The sequence below is a fragment of the Amblyomma maculatum genome, chromosome 2 (assembly GCF_055883805.1).
Source record: "Amblyomma maculatum isolate TAMU_Amacu chromosome 2, ASM5588380v1, whole genome shotgun sequence".
Taxonomy (NCBI): Eukaryota; Metazoa; Arthropoda; class Arachnida; order Ixodida; family Ixodidae; genus Amblyomma; species Amblyomma maculatum.
Window position 1 is genome coordinate 186304517 of NC_139345.1, and position 14425 is coordinate 186318941.

The 14425-nt window shown below is 45.1% G+C and overlaps 1 protein-coding gene across 1 annotated transcript in view; it reads right to left on the minus strand.

Moving 5' to 3' along the window:
* LOC146200610 (uncharacterized) overlaps nt 1–14425 on the minus strand; it is a 306225-nt gene that overhangs the window by 191226 nt on the left and 100574 nt on the right. The window contains exon 9 of the mRNA XM_084595576.1: nt 14021–14152. Coding sequence (XP_084451702.1) covers nt 14021–14152 — 132 coding nt within the window. The remainder of the gene's footprint in view (nt 1–14020; nt 14153–14425) is intronic.

The window sequence follows — 14425 nt, forward strand, 5'->3', positions numbered from 1 at the left end:
TACCGAAGAGCGTACAGAAACGGTACAGGATGTGGTGTTAGGAAGGAGTATCTATAGCGGAACCGATACTAAGTATGCATATTGCCATAGTAACGGTCCATAACACGCCCCCTTCATAAGTGGGCGGAGGCATGGGCCTAGGGTAGCATCACGTAAACTAGGGTGCGCCTTAAAGTTGCCGCCATCTTGGGTGGCGCTACGTGACCTTTGGTAAGCCTTAACGTAGCCGCCATCTTAGATGGCACACTTGACCTGGTGGCCGCCATCTTGGGTGGCATCATGTTTCCCAGAGTGGCCGTCATGTTGGGTGGTATTACGTCACATATGGCGGCCGCCATCTTGGGTGGCTAAAATGGCAAACCACGATGGTGAACCCTGTTTCGGGCTTACAGATATTCTAACTCATTACCTTGGTGCTGACGTGGCAGACCCTGACAAACAGACGCGAAATCACTAAATGTGAGAAGTAAGAGCTCACGCTCTTAAGGCAATACAGACCTGGGAACAAAGCACTGAGGGAACAGCGACTGTTGACAATGAATTGTTCTCCATTTGCAAACAAAACGTTCAAATCAATTTTACTAGCTGTTTGTAATGATACATTCAGTCTTGTTTGTGAATTACACGAAAAAAATATTGGCAGGGGTCACACGCATTGGGAAAGCACACGCAGTGTAGTTTCAGCTGTACATGTGGTACTCTCTGAGAACCGCCGCGTCAATTTGCGGAGGTTTAAACGTAGCCTCCACCATCAGCCACGGCTCAACGGACATTTTTTATTTATTTATTTACAATACTGCCAGTCTCTAGTTGAGACCATAGCAGGTGGGCATTGTATTCATAATATCGAAAAAATGATGATGACAAGAAATAAAGCAGCTCTACAAAGATACAGTATTAGGCAATTCTTAAAGCACAAAAAACTGAAAATGTGTTATCAAATTCGCACAAACAGCTCACAAAATAAAGAACACATACAAGTTCAAAAACGAAACAATGGGATAACAGGCTGTCGACTGCGTTAAACAAGCGAAAGAAAAAAGAAAGCGAAATTTGTAACCGAATAATGTCAGCTCACACCGTGGCCTGTAGTTTGGAACAAAAACTTGAAAATGAGTCAGCGTTAGTAACAGATGAGTGTAGGCAATTCCATTCGCTTGTTGCCAACGGGAAGAAAGAATGTTTAAATGCATCACTGTGACATGAAAATTCGGTTAGCGTGAACGCGTGATGGTTTCTCAACTCTCGCTTATGTGATAATGAAACATACTGTGATAAGTCGATGTTAAAGGCGTTATGTAGTAGTTGATATAAAAATTTTAATCGCGCCAACTTTGCTCTTGCTGATAGCGTTTCGAGCCCGGATATTACAGCTAGTTCGGTTGGTGAATCTGTTCGCTTGTATTTGTTATGAAAGAATCTTAGTGCTTTACGCTGTATTCTTTCAAGCCTCGAAATGTTAGTAAGAGACTGGGGAAACCAAACGGTGTTAGCATATTCTAGTACTGGTCTAATAAAAGTCTTATAAGCTAAAAGTTTAGTTTGTGCAGGGGCTAGGCGAATACATCTTCTAAGAAAAAATAACTTGCGCAATGCTGTAGCAGTGATGTTACTAATGTGTTCGTTCCATCTAAGGTCTGAAGTCAGTGTGACACCTAAATATTTGTGTTTGTTAACAAAGGTAAGTGGAATGTCATTCATTTTATACACGAAATTAGAAGGCTATTTTCCTGGTTACTGCCATTGCTACGGATTTCTTTGTGTTGATTGACATCTGCCAGTTATTGCACCATTCAGCGATTTTTTCTAATGACCTGTTGAGAATGACATGATCTTCGTGGCTTCTTATTTCTCTGTATATTATGCAGTCGTCAGCAAAGAGTTTGATCTTACAGTTAATATTGGCAGTAATATCGTTAATAAAGATAAGGAATAACAGGGGTCCCAGAACAGAGCCTTGAGGAACTCCGGATGTGACTGCTACCGATCTGGATTGCACGTGGTGGTAGAATACGAATTGTGACCGTTGATGCAAAAAGTCCTCTATCCAAGCCAATATTTCGCTATCACCAATGAAGCCTCGCAACTTTGCGATTAGTTTTGAATGACACACGCAGTCAAATGCTTTAGCGAAATCGAGTAATATAATGTCAGTTTGGCTGCAGTTATCAATATTTAAAGCGAGGTCGTGAACAACTTCCGTTAATTGAGTAATAGTAGATAGGCCGCGGCGAAACCCATGCTGATTACGTGATAATAAGTTAAAGCGTTCTAAGAACTCAGTTAGGTGTTTAGAAATTATATGTTCCAACAATTTACACGCAGTGCTAGTCAGTGATATTGGCCTAAAATTCGATACTAAAGAAGTACTGCCTGATTTATGGATTGGTAATACCTTGGCTATTTTCCAGTCATCTGGCAGTTTGCAGGTACTAAGGGATTTACGGTAGATGAGACCTAGGAACTTGCTGCATGGTTCGGCGTACCGTTTTAAAAAGGCGTTTGGAATTTCATCAGGACCGGTTGCTTTCTTATCGTCCAGGCCAAGAAGAAGATTAAAAATGCCGGCGTCGGTAATGACAAGAGGATCAATTTTTGGAACATCATATATTTCTGTAACGGGTATAGAGCAGTTATCGACTGTAAACACTGAGCGAAAAAAATCATTATGCGCATTTGCCACTTTAACCCTCTCCGCGACTGGTAGATGAGAGGCATCGCTTTTATCCCCGCCAAAATGTTTCCAGAACCGTTGCGGGTTATTGGTGAGGAAATCTGGAAGTGTAACCTGGAAGTAGTGTTGTTTGGCTTGTTTTGCTTTTTGTTTAAAGTCTGAAATAGCGTTTGTTAGTTTAGTTTTTTTAAGAGCTGTTGTTCCTTTCGATTTAATGTTTTGTCGAAGCCTCTTAACACGACGTTTTGCTTGAATGACTTCACGAGTAATCCAGGGATTTTTTGTTGCTGGCCTTTTTGTTAACAGGGGGCAAAATGAGATATGCAGTGAGTTACAATATTTTTAAACATGAGCCAAAGAGCGTTGATATCAGTATCTATACTAAAGGAAAATGCGGAAAAAGAGTTAAGTTCGTGTTCTAGATAGGTAAGGATGCTTGCATCGTCAGCTCTGTTAAACTTCGGTATTATTGTTAAAGCAGTTCGAGGTATGTCGGTAATTCCCAGGGGTAGAATACAAATCGGAATGTCATGGTCGGAGATACCTTTGATGATGTTATTCTGGGTCCTGTCCAAGGGAAAGTTTTCACTGAGGAATATCAGATCAAGCACATTTTTCGATGTATCCTGTGTTCGCGTTGGACATGTCACTGTTTGGCGAAGGCTGAAACTTAGCATTAAATCGACTATCGCATGAGATGCAGGGGATGAGGGATTCATGTGAGTCCAATCCATTTCAGGAAGGTTAAAATCACCCATTAGTATCACACGTGAATTTCTACTGCGAATGTGGCGTTGCATGAACTCTTGAACAAAACATATGCTCTCGTGTCCCAATGAAGGGCTTCGATAAACACATCCTACAAAAATATGACCACCATTGGTTGACACCTTACAAAATATGGCCTCAGCATCCTCAACTTCTGGCAATACGACGAAAGAAATGTACTTTTTTATTAGTAATGCTACACCACCACCACGTGTCTGTCTATCTTTACGAATTACGGAATAGTTTGGAGGGGCGATTTCTCGGTTCGAGATATCTGCCGACAGCCAAGTTTCAGTGATGCCTACAATATCAGGTTCGTATACTAGAAGCAAGTTTTCGAGAAGATCAGTTTTGTTGAGGATGCTTCGGGCATTTATATTTAATATGGTTACATCTTTGAATGTGCCTTGCGACGGGTGACTGGTCCGCTCACGGCGTCGTTTTTTTCTAACGGAACTATGTCTCTTCTTTCATCATCCCATACATATATGCGGCTATTGATATAAAGTTTGTCAAATGCTAGTGATACCTTTGCTTTTTTATCACGGTGAGGTTTAGATTTTTCCCACAACTTTTTGCGTATTTCTCTTATTTTTGGCGAGAAATCTTCCCCGATCGAGAAGTCCGTATCCTTTAGTTTGAAACCCTTTTTCAGAATTGCTGTCTTTTGTCTCCAGTCCAGGAGTTTAAGGATGACCGGCCGCGTTTTATTTGGTCCCGGTCTACCTAAACGGTGAATCCGCTCGATGTCCACTGGTTCTAGTTCCAGGGTGTCCTGTATTATTTCTTTATTCACAGCACTTTCAAGAATTTCGTTGGTCTCTTCTTCAATTTCAGGGAGGCCGTATATGATCAGATTGGAACGCCTGCTACGATTGTCTAGATCGTCAATTCGTTTTTCAAGCTTATCGATGACACATTCCATATCCGCTAATTTTTGCTGAAAGCAGGCAACAGAATTTTCCAGTCTGGTAAGAGTGTTTAGTTTTTTATCAATTTCGGCTAGTTTTATCTCCTTAATATCATTTATCGCGGAGGCAACGGTATCATGGCGCCATCTGAGACATGCAACTTCAAATGACGGATTTTTAATCCTACCTAAACGGGGTTACAATGAGCGAAAGCTACCACCACGGTGGTTCAGTGGTTAAGACACTCGGCTACTGAACCCATTTCGAATCCTCTCCTACAGTATTTGTTAGAACGAAAGTGACGGCAAGAACAAACTAGAACGGCCAGACAAGATTCATGCTTGGTGGTGGTGAGCGTAAGGGTGCTTTTGCACTAAATGTTTCCCACAAATTGTCGTTGTCACAGGGGGAGGGGGATTGACACCCGGAAGTGTCATGCCCCAGAGTCACACATAACTCATCAGCCCATCATCATCCATTCAACACCCCCGGCAAGGTCTCCACCAGGGCCAAGTGGGGTCTGGGACATTTTAGTACGAGGTGAGGGCCCTACCTGGACAAGGGGGCCGCCGTGTGATGCTCCCACAAGCGTGAGTGGCATATTACGCAAAGACGACCTGCAGCGCCATCGTGGCATTGAGCCAACGAGGCGGACCTTCATGACAATGCAACGAGTGCAATTAAGGAGAACCATTCCCTGTAATAGTCATAGCGACGCAAGAGTGTTCCACCCTTAACCGAGAAGATCACAGACGGCCCGCACCAAATCTTCGAGAACCTCCACACGCCAAGAATGCGACGTTCCCGCTGCAGGCAGAACCAGACCTCCTTCCGTGCATTTGTAGTTACTTCATGCAGGCCCGGAACTCTGCTGTTGTATGCGGCCGCGCAGCATGCCAGCCATACTTTGTACCCGCACTCCACGAGCAGTAGGATGAACTGGTTAACGGCTACGCCTGGCAACGGATTCAGGTATTGCACAGTCTGGTACGGTATACCCGGAAGCTGGAAGAGATTAGCTACACGATGGAGAAGCGCTTCAGGGAGAAGCCACTGCGAGAATATGTGCACAGTCCACAGTGCACTGACCACCACAAGTCGGACAAGTAGGTCTCAAGCTGGTCCGTAAATACTGGAGCCTTGCTGGGGAGGACTCCCGTGGCGAAGCGGTACAGAAAGGACTATACTTGCTTCCAAAACATCCGCTGTAATATACCGCCAGGTGGGCCTAACATTGACAAGGTCGTACTAACGGAGGTGAGAAGGGAGACTGCGAGTCAGAAGCCTAATTCCTTTAGAGGAACCCAAACCACATCAATGTCCGCCTCCGCCTTACGGAGACACTCAAGGCAGGTAGCTGTCTGAGCATAAAAAGAGGATAGAGAGCCCGACCGTGGCGCGCAATGAGAATGCGTGCTCTGGGCGAAAAGGCGGAGTCGAGTATTTAGAAAAAATGTAGGCTTCGAGTTCGAGGCATGTCCGAGTTCAGTGCCACTTCGGTCCACCTGACGTGCAAGGCTGAGGCTACGATGCCAAGGTCGGAGATCTCAAGGCCTCCCCTGTCCCTAAACAGCTTTACCACAAGTCTTTGACCTTCTCCTGAGCTCCACTCCACAAGAAACGGAAAAGGATACGCTACAGGCGAAGCTTCATCCGCGGCGACAGAGGTACTACGCCGGTAACATATGTCAGCCCCTAGAACAGGGGGGACCGCGTGATAGTGGCTCGAGCCGTGAGCGGACACAAGAGCTGCTCATACTCTCTTGCCCTCGATTCAATTTTCTCTTGGGCAGACAACCAATTCCTCTCTGAAACGCCTTCCGAATTAAAGTGAAAAACCAAGGAGGCGGACTTCAGCCTTCATGGAAAGACCATGAGCAGGCTGAGGACTGGGTGGTGCACAACCAAAGTAGAGGGGGGCACTCTTCAACCTATTAACCTTATTCCCACTGCCTTACAGTACACCTCAATGACATCCAGAACGAAGGAAGCAGAAGCCTCATCCGGGACGACAATGGTTAGGTCATCTGCATACGCAAAGATGGGAGCTGGTGGAGAACCTGGCGGAAGCGGAAAACGAGCTATTCGGCTGCCACGAGAGAGCCTTTGCAAGAGGGGTTCAAATTCGAGCACGTAGAGAGCAGGAGATAGAGGGCATCCCTGCCTAACTTCGCGGCCCACGTAGAAAGCTTCAAAAGCACAGTAAAGGCTGAAACTGGCCTTGAATATGGAACTCTGACCATGCGTTGGAAATCTGAAATTATAGTCTGATCAAAGTCTATACCAGCTTCTTCCAGGACTTGGAATAAGTATGGATGACTGACCACATCAAAAGCCTTTTCCTGATCAAAAGAACAAAGAATGACCTGAATATTTCTATGTTGAGCCAAAAGAAAAAGGTCCCTGATGACAAAACCGTGACTAGCCACTGTCACCGGTCGGGCACAAACGTTTGACCACCACTTCAGACAGATTAAAAGTTATAATTCATAGTGAGGTGGTATGCAGTATGTGGCAGAACCGGCGGTAGATGCGTAACTTCTTCAACGCCCAAAAAGCAAGAGACAACGCTATTAGAAACAGTTGCAGTGTTCAAGTCAAAATCATTACAGCCTTTTTTGAGTTCTTTTGCTAGCCCTGGTACTGTGACACATGACAATGAACATGTAGGACACCAATAAATCGTAGCCACTAAACATCTGAAGCTGCAGAAACACGATGTCTTGCTTACTTCCTTGCGAAAGACTCAGCTCTGTAGATGTTAACGCTGGAAAGGAGAAACGTTAAGCCAGTTCTGAAGCCCCTGAAGAGGAGAAATGTATGGAAAGAGGACGTGAAGACAATAGACAATAGTTTTTGGTTCCAAGCTCTACAAGCTGGAGGTGAACTCAGTGGGGAGACTACGAGTAAAAGTCGAAACTCATAGCACCCGCTGAAAAGGGGGCAAAAAGAGGGCACTAGAGCTTGCGGCTTCGCTTGGTTTATTCAGTTTCAATGTCCCAAAGAAAACCAGGCTATGAGTGACGCCGCAGTGGAAAGCCGCGGATAACTTTGACTACCTGTGGCTCTTCGTGCACTGATACTGCTAACACAGAGACGTCTTGCGTTTGGCCTCCTACATTGCTCCTATGGGCAGTTCGAAGCCGTAAACAAGGCTACGTCATGTAAGCACTTGAAAAGAAGAAAAATTAATTTTGTAAAGACCTGCACTGTGAAGAAACATCGGTAAAAAAAACAGATAGTGAGCGCAAGGGACGTGTTTGAAACTGGGTAAATAGTCGATGACCACTCCGCAGGCAATTCATGCAGTTTCGATCATTTATGATTTCAATCATTCAGTTTATTTTTTTCCGTCACTTTTAAAATGTATATTACATAACACTTGCTGTTCGACGCAGCGACGTAACCAATACGAGAGTCATCAGCGGATGTCCCTACTGTACCAAGTATCCTGTGCGTCTTCTGCTCTTATTCTCGGTTTCGTCTCGCAGGATGTGTCACTTTCACAACTTGCAAGGCTGTATAAAATGTTTCCAGCTTGTTCAGGACTTTGAACTCGCCCAAGGCAACCGACCCCATATTGAGACAGTAACAAGCTAATTATTATGGTACATTTACTAGCAGTATACATAGAAAAGCAAAAGTGATTCCACTGCAGCTGTAAGCTTGCGCCTTCGAATGTCTTTTTTATATTATGAACTTCCTATTTTAAGAAGGTTTGAAAGTGTTTTCTGAAACACGCCGTAAGTTTTCAAATCACATACAATGAACACGTTTTATGGTGTACACTGACTAGGTCGCACGTTGTCTCATATAAAGCTTTAATGAGCACAAACAATAATTACGTAATGGCACTGGATCATATTTTCTGATGATTAATAAAATATTCTGAAACACTGGTCAAACGTAATCGAAAGAGACAATGGCATTTTATCGCTTTGACATAAACGTTTCGCACCCTCAAAAAGGTGGTGGATAGTACCAGCAGCTCATTAGTGCAGCTGCACTCTAGCGCAAGGGGCCCTTTATAACACTTGATCTTATTGTCTTTTATACTGGCGCCTGCGTTACTCTGCTCCTATCAAATGCATGCGTGCGCGACCCATCACTAAAAAAAGCTGAGAGCTGTGCTTGCTGCCTTCGACAGCTGCTTTCTCTTGCATCGTCGCACTATATGCATTTCGAAATGACATAGCGAGACAGATCAGGCTGCGCTGAAAACTTCGTTCGCGATGCTCAGTGAAAAGGCAGTTCGGGGTAGGACATCCTTGCCTTTTAATGTTGTGTCTCAGAGTTTTCATGTACTTGTTAAAATCCAGAATTTATTACTGCTAGAGTACACAAGTACTGAAAGTGGAAGCGCATCTCCTTTGTGTGGAGCAATGTTCTTCTGGGTTTAGACCTTAATCAGTGCTCTCTTTAGCATCTCAGAAACTTGTCATACGGTATGTCGATTAAAAACAGCGGTATTATTGACGAACACTGAGGAGATTACGTAGTATCACGGCACACTCAGTCGATATGTTGAGCTATGTTTTAATTTTATGCTTCGCGATTGCCGGTACACCTACTGCTGGCTGCGAACAAAAGTGGTGAAATGCATTTAGAAATATAACTGTGCCCATTAGACAGTTCCACGGGTAAATGAAGTGAATCCCCAGAACAAAAACACTAGCAGAGCTGAGCTCACCACGTTCGTACAAAAATCTTCGAAAGCTGATTGCAATTAGTGGCACAGAGGCATTGGGCGATTATGAAATTTTGAGGTCTCCCAAGCGTCTGCATACATGGGCGTGGAGTTGAGTTACGTTGTATGCTACAGGTGTGATTAGCCTTGCTTATTCTGACGAAAATTTCTTCCCCCATAGAGTCACTTATGTGTTAAAAAAGTACCGATATTTGTAAAATCTCCAACACTACGCGCACAGTCGCTTATAATAGTACAGGTTCCACTCCAGCTGTCACCATCTATGCACACATTATCTCAAAGTAGAACATAATCCATTCCAGCTGTCACCATCTATAGTCAAGATCAGTGTCCTGCATAAATCGTAAAATAGGCGTGAAGCCTCCCTTCGGCGTATCTGGTTTCCACTCGGGTAGAAAATTTCCTGAAGTGTACTGTGAAGGGCCCCTGCCTTCTTGAAGCAAGCAAGCATCACACATCTTTCCGCGTTTTACACTCGACAGCATATAGAAGATAGTGGAGATGATGCCACGCCCGTCGTTTGCATCCAGGCCGGAGTACGAGCGGAGCCCGTGCTAATTCGAAGCCCCACATGGCTTGTGGGGCGCACTCCACAGGTACTAAAATTTTTGAGTACTGTTCCTCTGAAGAGTCTTTTTTCACAGTGAGAGGCTTTTTGAGGAAGTACCTGACAGTGCTTTATGGGGGAGACTGTCTGCCACCTCGTTGCCTCTGACACCTATTTGTGAAGACATCCATTCGAAATGTAAAGTAAAGCTTTTGCTGTGCAGATTCTGCACCAAGTGTAGTGAACTATAGACAAGGCTTCAGTACGGAAACCGAGCTCTAATCTTTGAAGGGCAGATTTTCAATCTGTTAGGATGACAACAGGTTGGGCCGGACAAGACCCTAGCTTCCTTAAAGTCACCTCACTAGCAACACTTTGGCCATTGTGGAGGATACGACTTCATTAAGGCGTGCAGACCCCGTATATAGTGCATAGAAGGAATGGAAAAAGCCGCTGCGCTAGATTTTCTAACCTTGTCTACAGAATCATTAGTAAAAATGTGAAGATGATGGGCATACTCTCTTTCCAAATGTTTAACTGCGAGCCAACGCGTTGCCACTAAAGGAGAACTGCGCTTTGGGCTCAAATGGGAAATCGTGACCTTACAGTCTAAGGTCGGAAATGACCAGGGTGGTTTCAACCGTTTCCTTTGCCTTCGAACACTATTGCCTAGCGAAGTAAGAGTATTAAGTGCCAAGTAGGCTCTCGACTGAGATCTCTTGCGGATCCGCTGAAGAAGGCATTTCCCAGCTATAGTCTCTCCGAGGCGGCCAAGTTGCATTAGTAGTCTCTGTGAAGCGACAATGCTAAGAGTTTTCGATAGTGACTCATAAGCACTGCATTGTTCACTGCCACCTGAGGAACTACAATGGTTCTTTTTGGGCCATTTCTGTGGAGAACTTTGAGATGTTCAAGCTGTGATGCGGAAGGGGAATATAAAGGTAAATGCTAAATGATGCGGCTGATCACCAGCGCTTCATGAAGTTTGACCATTGAAGAAAGATTGTTTCCACATTTCTCACTTGCCATTCTATGAATCACATTGAGACGCGAAGATAGAGATGAGAATCGCGTCGACTGCTTTTCGCCACTGTTGACAAGAGCCAATAAGGACACCCAGAATAGCATGTGATTGAATTGGCGAATGGAAGTGTGACCAAGGCCTATATTTAACCGCCCTTGACGTCTTTCTACGCCTGGAAACAGAACAAATTCTCGGAATATAACCAGCCCTTATACATGGTATTCATTGATTACAAAAAAAAACATTTGGCTCGGTTGAAACCTCGGCGGTGATGCAGGCATTGCGAAATCATGGGGCAGACGAGCCGTACGTGAAAGTGCTGGAAGATATATGTAGTGGTTGCACAGCAACCATAGTTTTGCATAAAGAAAGTAACAAAATTCTCATAAAGAAAGGTGTTAGGCAAGGAGACACAATTCCCCAGTTTTATTCACAGCTTGCTCAGAGGAAGTATTCAGAGACTTGGAATGGGAGCAGTTAGGGATAAGGGTAGACGGAGAGTGCGATTTGCCGATCACGTTGCCTTGCTAAGCAACTCGGGGGATGAACTGCAAATAATGATTGATGACCTAGACAGGAAAAGTAGAAAGGTAGGCTTGAAAATCAATATGCAGAAGACTAAGGTATTGTTCAACAGCCTCGGGAAGGAAAGCAGTTTACATTAGGTAGCGAAGTACTGGAAGTAGTAGGCGAATATGTCTACTTAGGACAGGTATTACCCGCTGACCCGGACCATGAAAAGGAAATAACAAGAAGATTAAGATGGGGATGGAGAGAATTTGGCAAGCACTCGCAGGTTATGACTAGCAGCTTACCGGTATCGCTCAAGAGGAAAGTATACAACAGTTGCATCTTACCTGTACTCACCAATGGGGCTGAAACGTGGAGGCTAACCAAGAGAGTTCTACTTAAGTTGAGGACAACCCAGAGGGCTATGGAACGAAACATGGTAGGGGTAACATTAATAGATAGAAAGCGTGCAGAGTGGGTAAGAGAAATAACTCAAGTTACCGACATTCTAGTGGAAATTAAGAAGAAATTGGCACGGGCAAGGCATGTAGTGCGAAGAGAGGATAACAGATGGTCGCTTAGGGTAACAAACTGGATTCCAAGGGAAGGAAAGCGTAGTAGAGGGCAGCAGAAAGATAGGTGGGCGGAGGTAGTTCGCAGGGGTCAAGTGGATGCAACTAGCACAGAACCGGGTTAAGTGGGGATAGGCCTTCACCCTGCAGCGGGTATAGTCAGGCTGATGATGATGATGATGAATAACCGACTCGCACGCAGTGGACCTCGGCATTTTGCTGAGCTCAGGTCTCTTAGTGACCCTGCTGGTTGACGCGACAACATCCGCTTCCAACGCTCAGAAATCTTCAATGCCTGGTATAGGCTTCTCAGTCGGTTGGGTTTTGGAACCGACATTCAAGGATATTCGGCGGCGTAGAGCCTCATAGGGAAGGGGCAAGCACCGAAACTCGCAGGATTATCACCACCGCTGTAGGCACAAGCCAAATCTGCTTTGCAGGCTTGAAAATCGTGATTGCCACCGCATCGCTCAGAGCGTAGATCCTTTGTGCATACTTGGCCACATGCTCAACCCTTTGGCATCTAAAACACCATGGAAGACTTTCAATGAAATCGACGACTGCGTGTTTTGTAAATCCTAGGTCAATTTTTTCCGGGCGCCCTGAGTTGGGAGCGAATGACAGCAAGACAGAGTTGGCATGCTTCGCAGCCCATTTCTTTTCTTGAGACTCCACACAACGCATGAGTCGCTTCACGTGTAGAACACCTTGTGATATCAAGTAATCAAGTAGGTCGCATTCTGAATATCACTTTGGTACACCTTAATAACGCAGGTGTTGTTCGTGTAGGACATCCAGCTTCGGGTAGGACATGAGACATCCAGCTGAAGAGCCCCTTGCATGGTGAACCGGCTACGAATCGGAGCTGTTCCGAGCTGTGATTGAATGGCCGCGGAAAGGAAGATGGGGTTCCTTACTCCTAAATCAATCGCTTTCTCGTGGCAAAATTACTACTGGCATCCCGACCGTTCTTTGCTTTCGGTAAGTCACCAACTTGAAACCCTCGTTGTCCACGTCAGCCATATAGGCCACCGACTCGTCACCGTCCACGATCGTTGACGCATCCCCATTGAGCGATAAGTCTCGCTGGACGGGTGGTGTCTGCATGTACTGGACGCCTCTTGAGTGCTAGCCTCCTTAGGTTGGCGCGGTATCTTTAGAAATGCCGGCGCCGGAGCAGCCGTACTCTTCCCTAGGGACAGTAGAGCTTTGAAGGGGTAGCCGTCTTCAAAGATTTAAACAAAAGTAGGCAAATGGGACAAAATTAGGTATATCATCCGAGCTGAGGCGACAGTAGATTGAACGTCTTCGTCTTCCTTTGAGCATCTCACAGGCCAGTCTGAGCGTCTCAACGTTCACTTGCGTACTCGGCCTATATTTTGTAATCTTAAGTTAATAGCGTTCCCAGTACACCTTTGATGTTCCAAATTAATTGTTATTGTTAAACGCTGCATTTGGTCCCGTCGTGTACATAATCCATGGCAAACCAATTAATAAACGCTCACGAACCGACCAGTACAACATGACGCATAGGTGAGGCGCCGCTGTTCTGTCAAGACGGCTGCAAATTGTATCTGGCATTTTGTGCCGCTGCGCCGAACACCTGATTACGCGGATTCCACTCATGCTTCTAACGCCATGTATAGAGACACAACTCTCCATCTCGTTAGACCACCTGGCTAGCTTGTTCCTCTCCTCTCCCTCTGTAACAAGCAAGGCACCTTGGGAAACGGCTACTACGCTGTTTGACCACTTGCAGTTCGCTGTTTTCCGCAACCAGTGTTCCGCAAGCGCTTTGAATAATGGCAGCAACGCTCTAGGTTACTACCGGTGCCCTACGCTACGCCAGCTCTGGCTTGCTCCGTCAAGGTGAGGGACGACGTACGTTACTTTTCTACCCGCGCAACACCCGAATGAGAATGGAAATGTGAGGTTATTACAGCTTTGTCTGTAAAAACCTTCTTCCGATTTGGTGGCATCAGATGGGGGCAGGCTGTTATTGGCTGAATTCGCAAACAACCGCATGTGGTCATTGAAGCTAATCCCATGTTGAAGCGGAGTTTCTCTGCTGGTATAATGTAGCAGCGCCAGGCGGTAATGTGTTAGACGCCGTCAGGATTGTGTACCTTAGGCAGTATTTCTAAACGATTCTTTTTGGAAGTTCTCTGCTATCAAATGATAGCTTTGAGCAATCTTCTATTTAAAGTTGTTTTAGCTACTATCTCTGCACATCTATAACAGAGATTGCGGAAATATGTATTTACTTTTTATGACAATTGTCACACAAAACTCGTTTCTGCACTGACCTGTCTGACAAAGTTCGCCCGTGTAACCAGGTGGACAGATGCATTGGCCGGTGATATCATGGCACACACCACCATTCTTGCAGTTGGGACACGTGTGCTCGCATAGCGGTCCGTAGATTTGGTGGGGGCAGACTGCGAAAAATATGTGGGAATATTATACATGCTTGTCCGTGGAAAAACCTCCGGATGTATACCCCTTGCTGAAATGCATAGCGCTCGCTCTGATATATAATTACATTGTAATAGATGTGGCAGCACAGGTTTCCAACAAGTCTAAAACAGTATTATGTGATTTTGTTATTCTGTAAAGTATACTTAGTGCCTCTAAACGCTTATATCCCACAGTCTTTCTCTAAGTAAAGCTGTGCGTTTCCCGCTAAGGAAGCGAAAGATGTCCACTTTTGT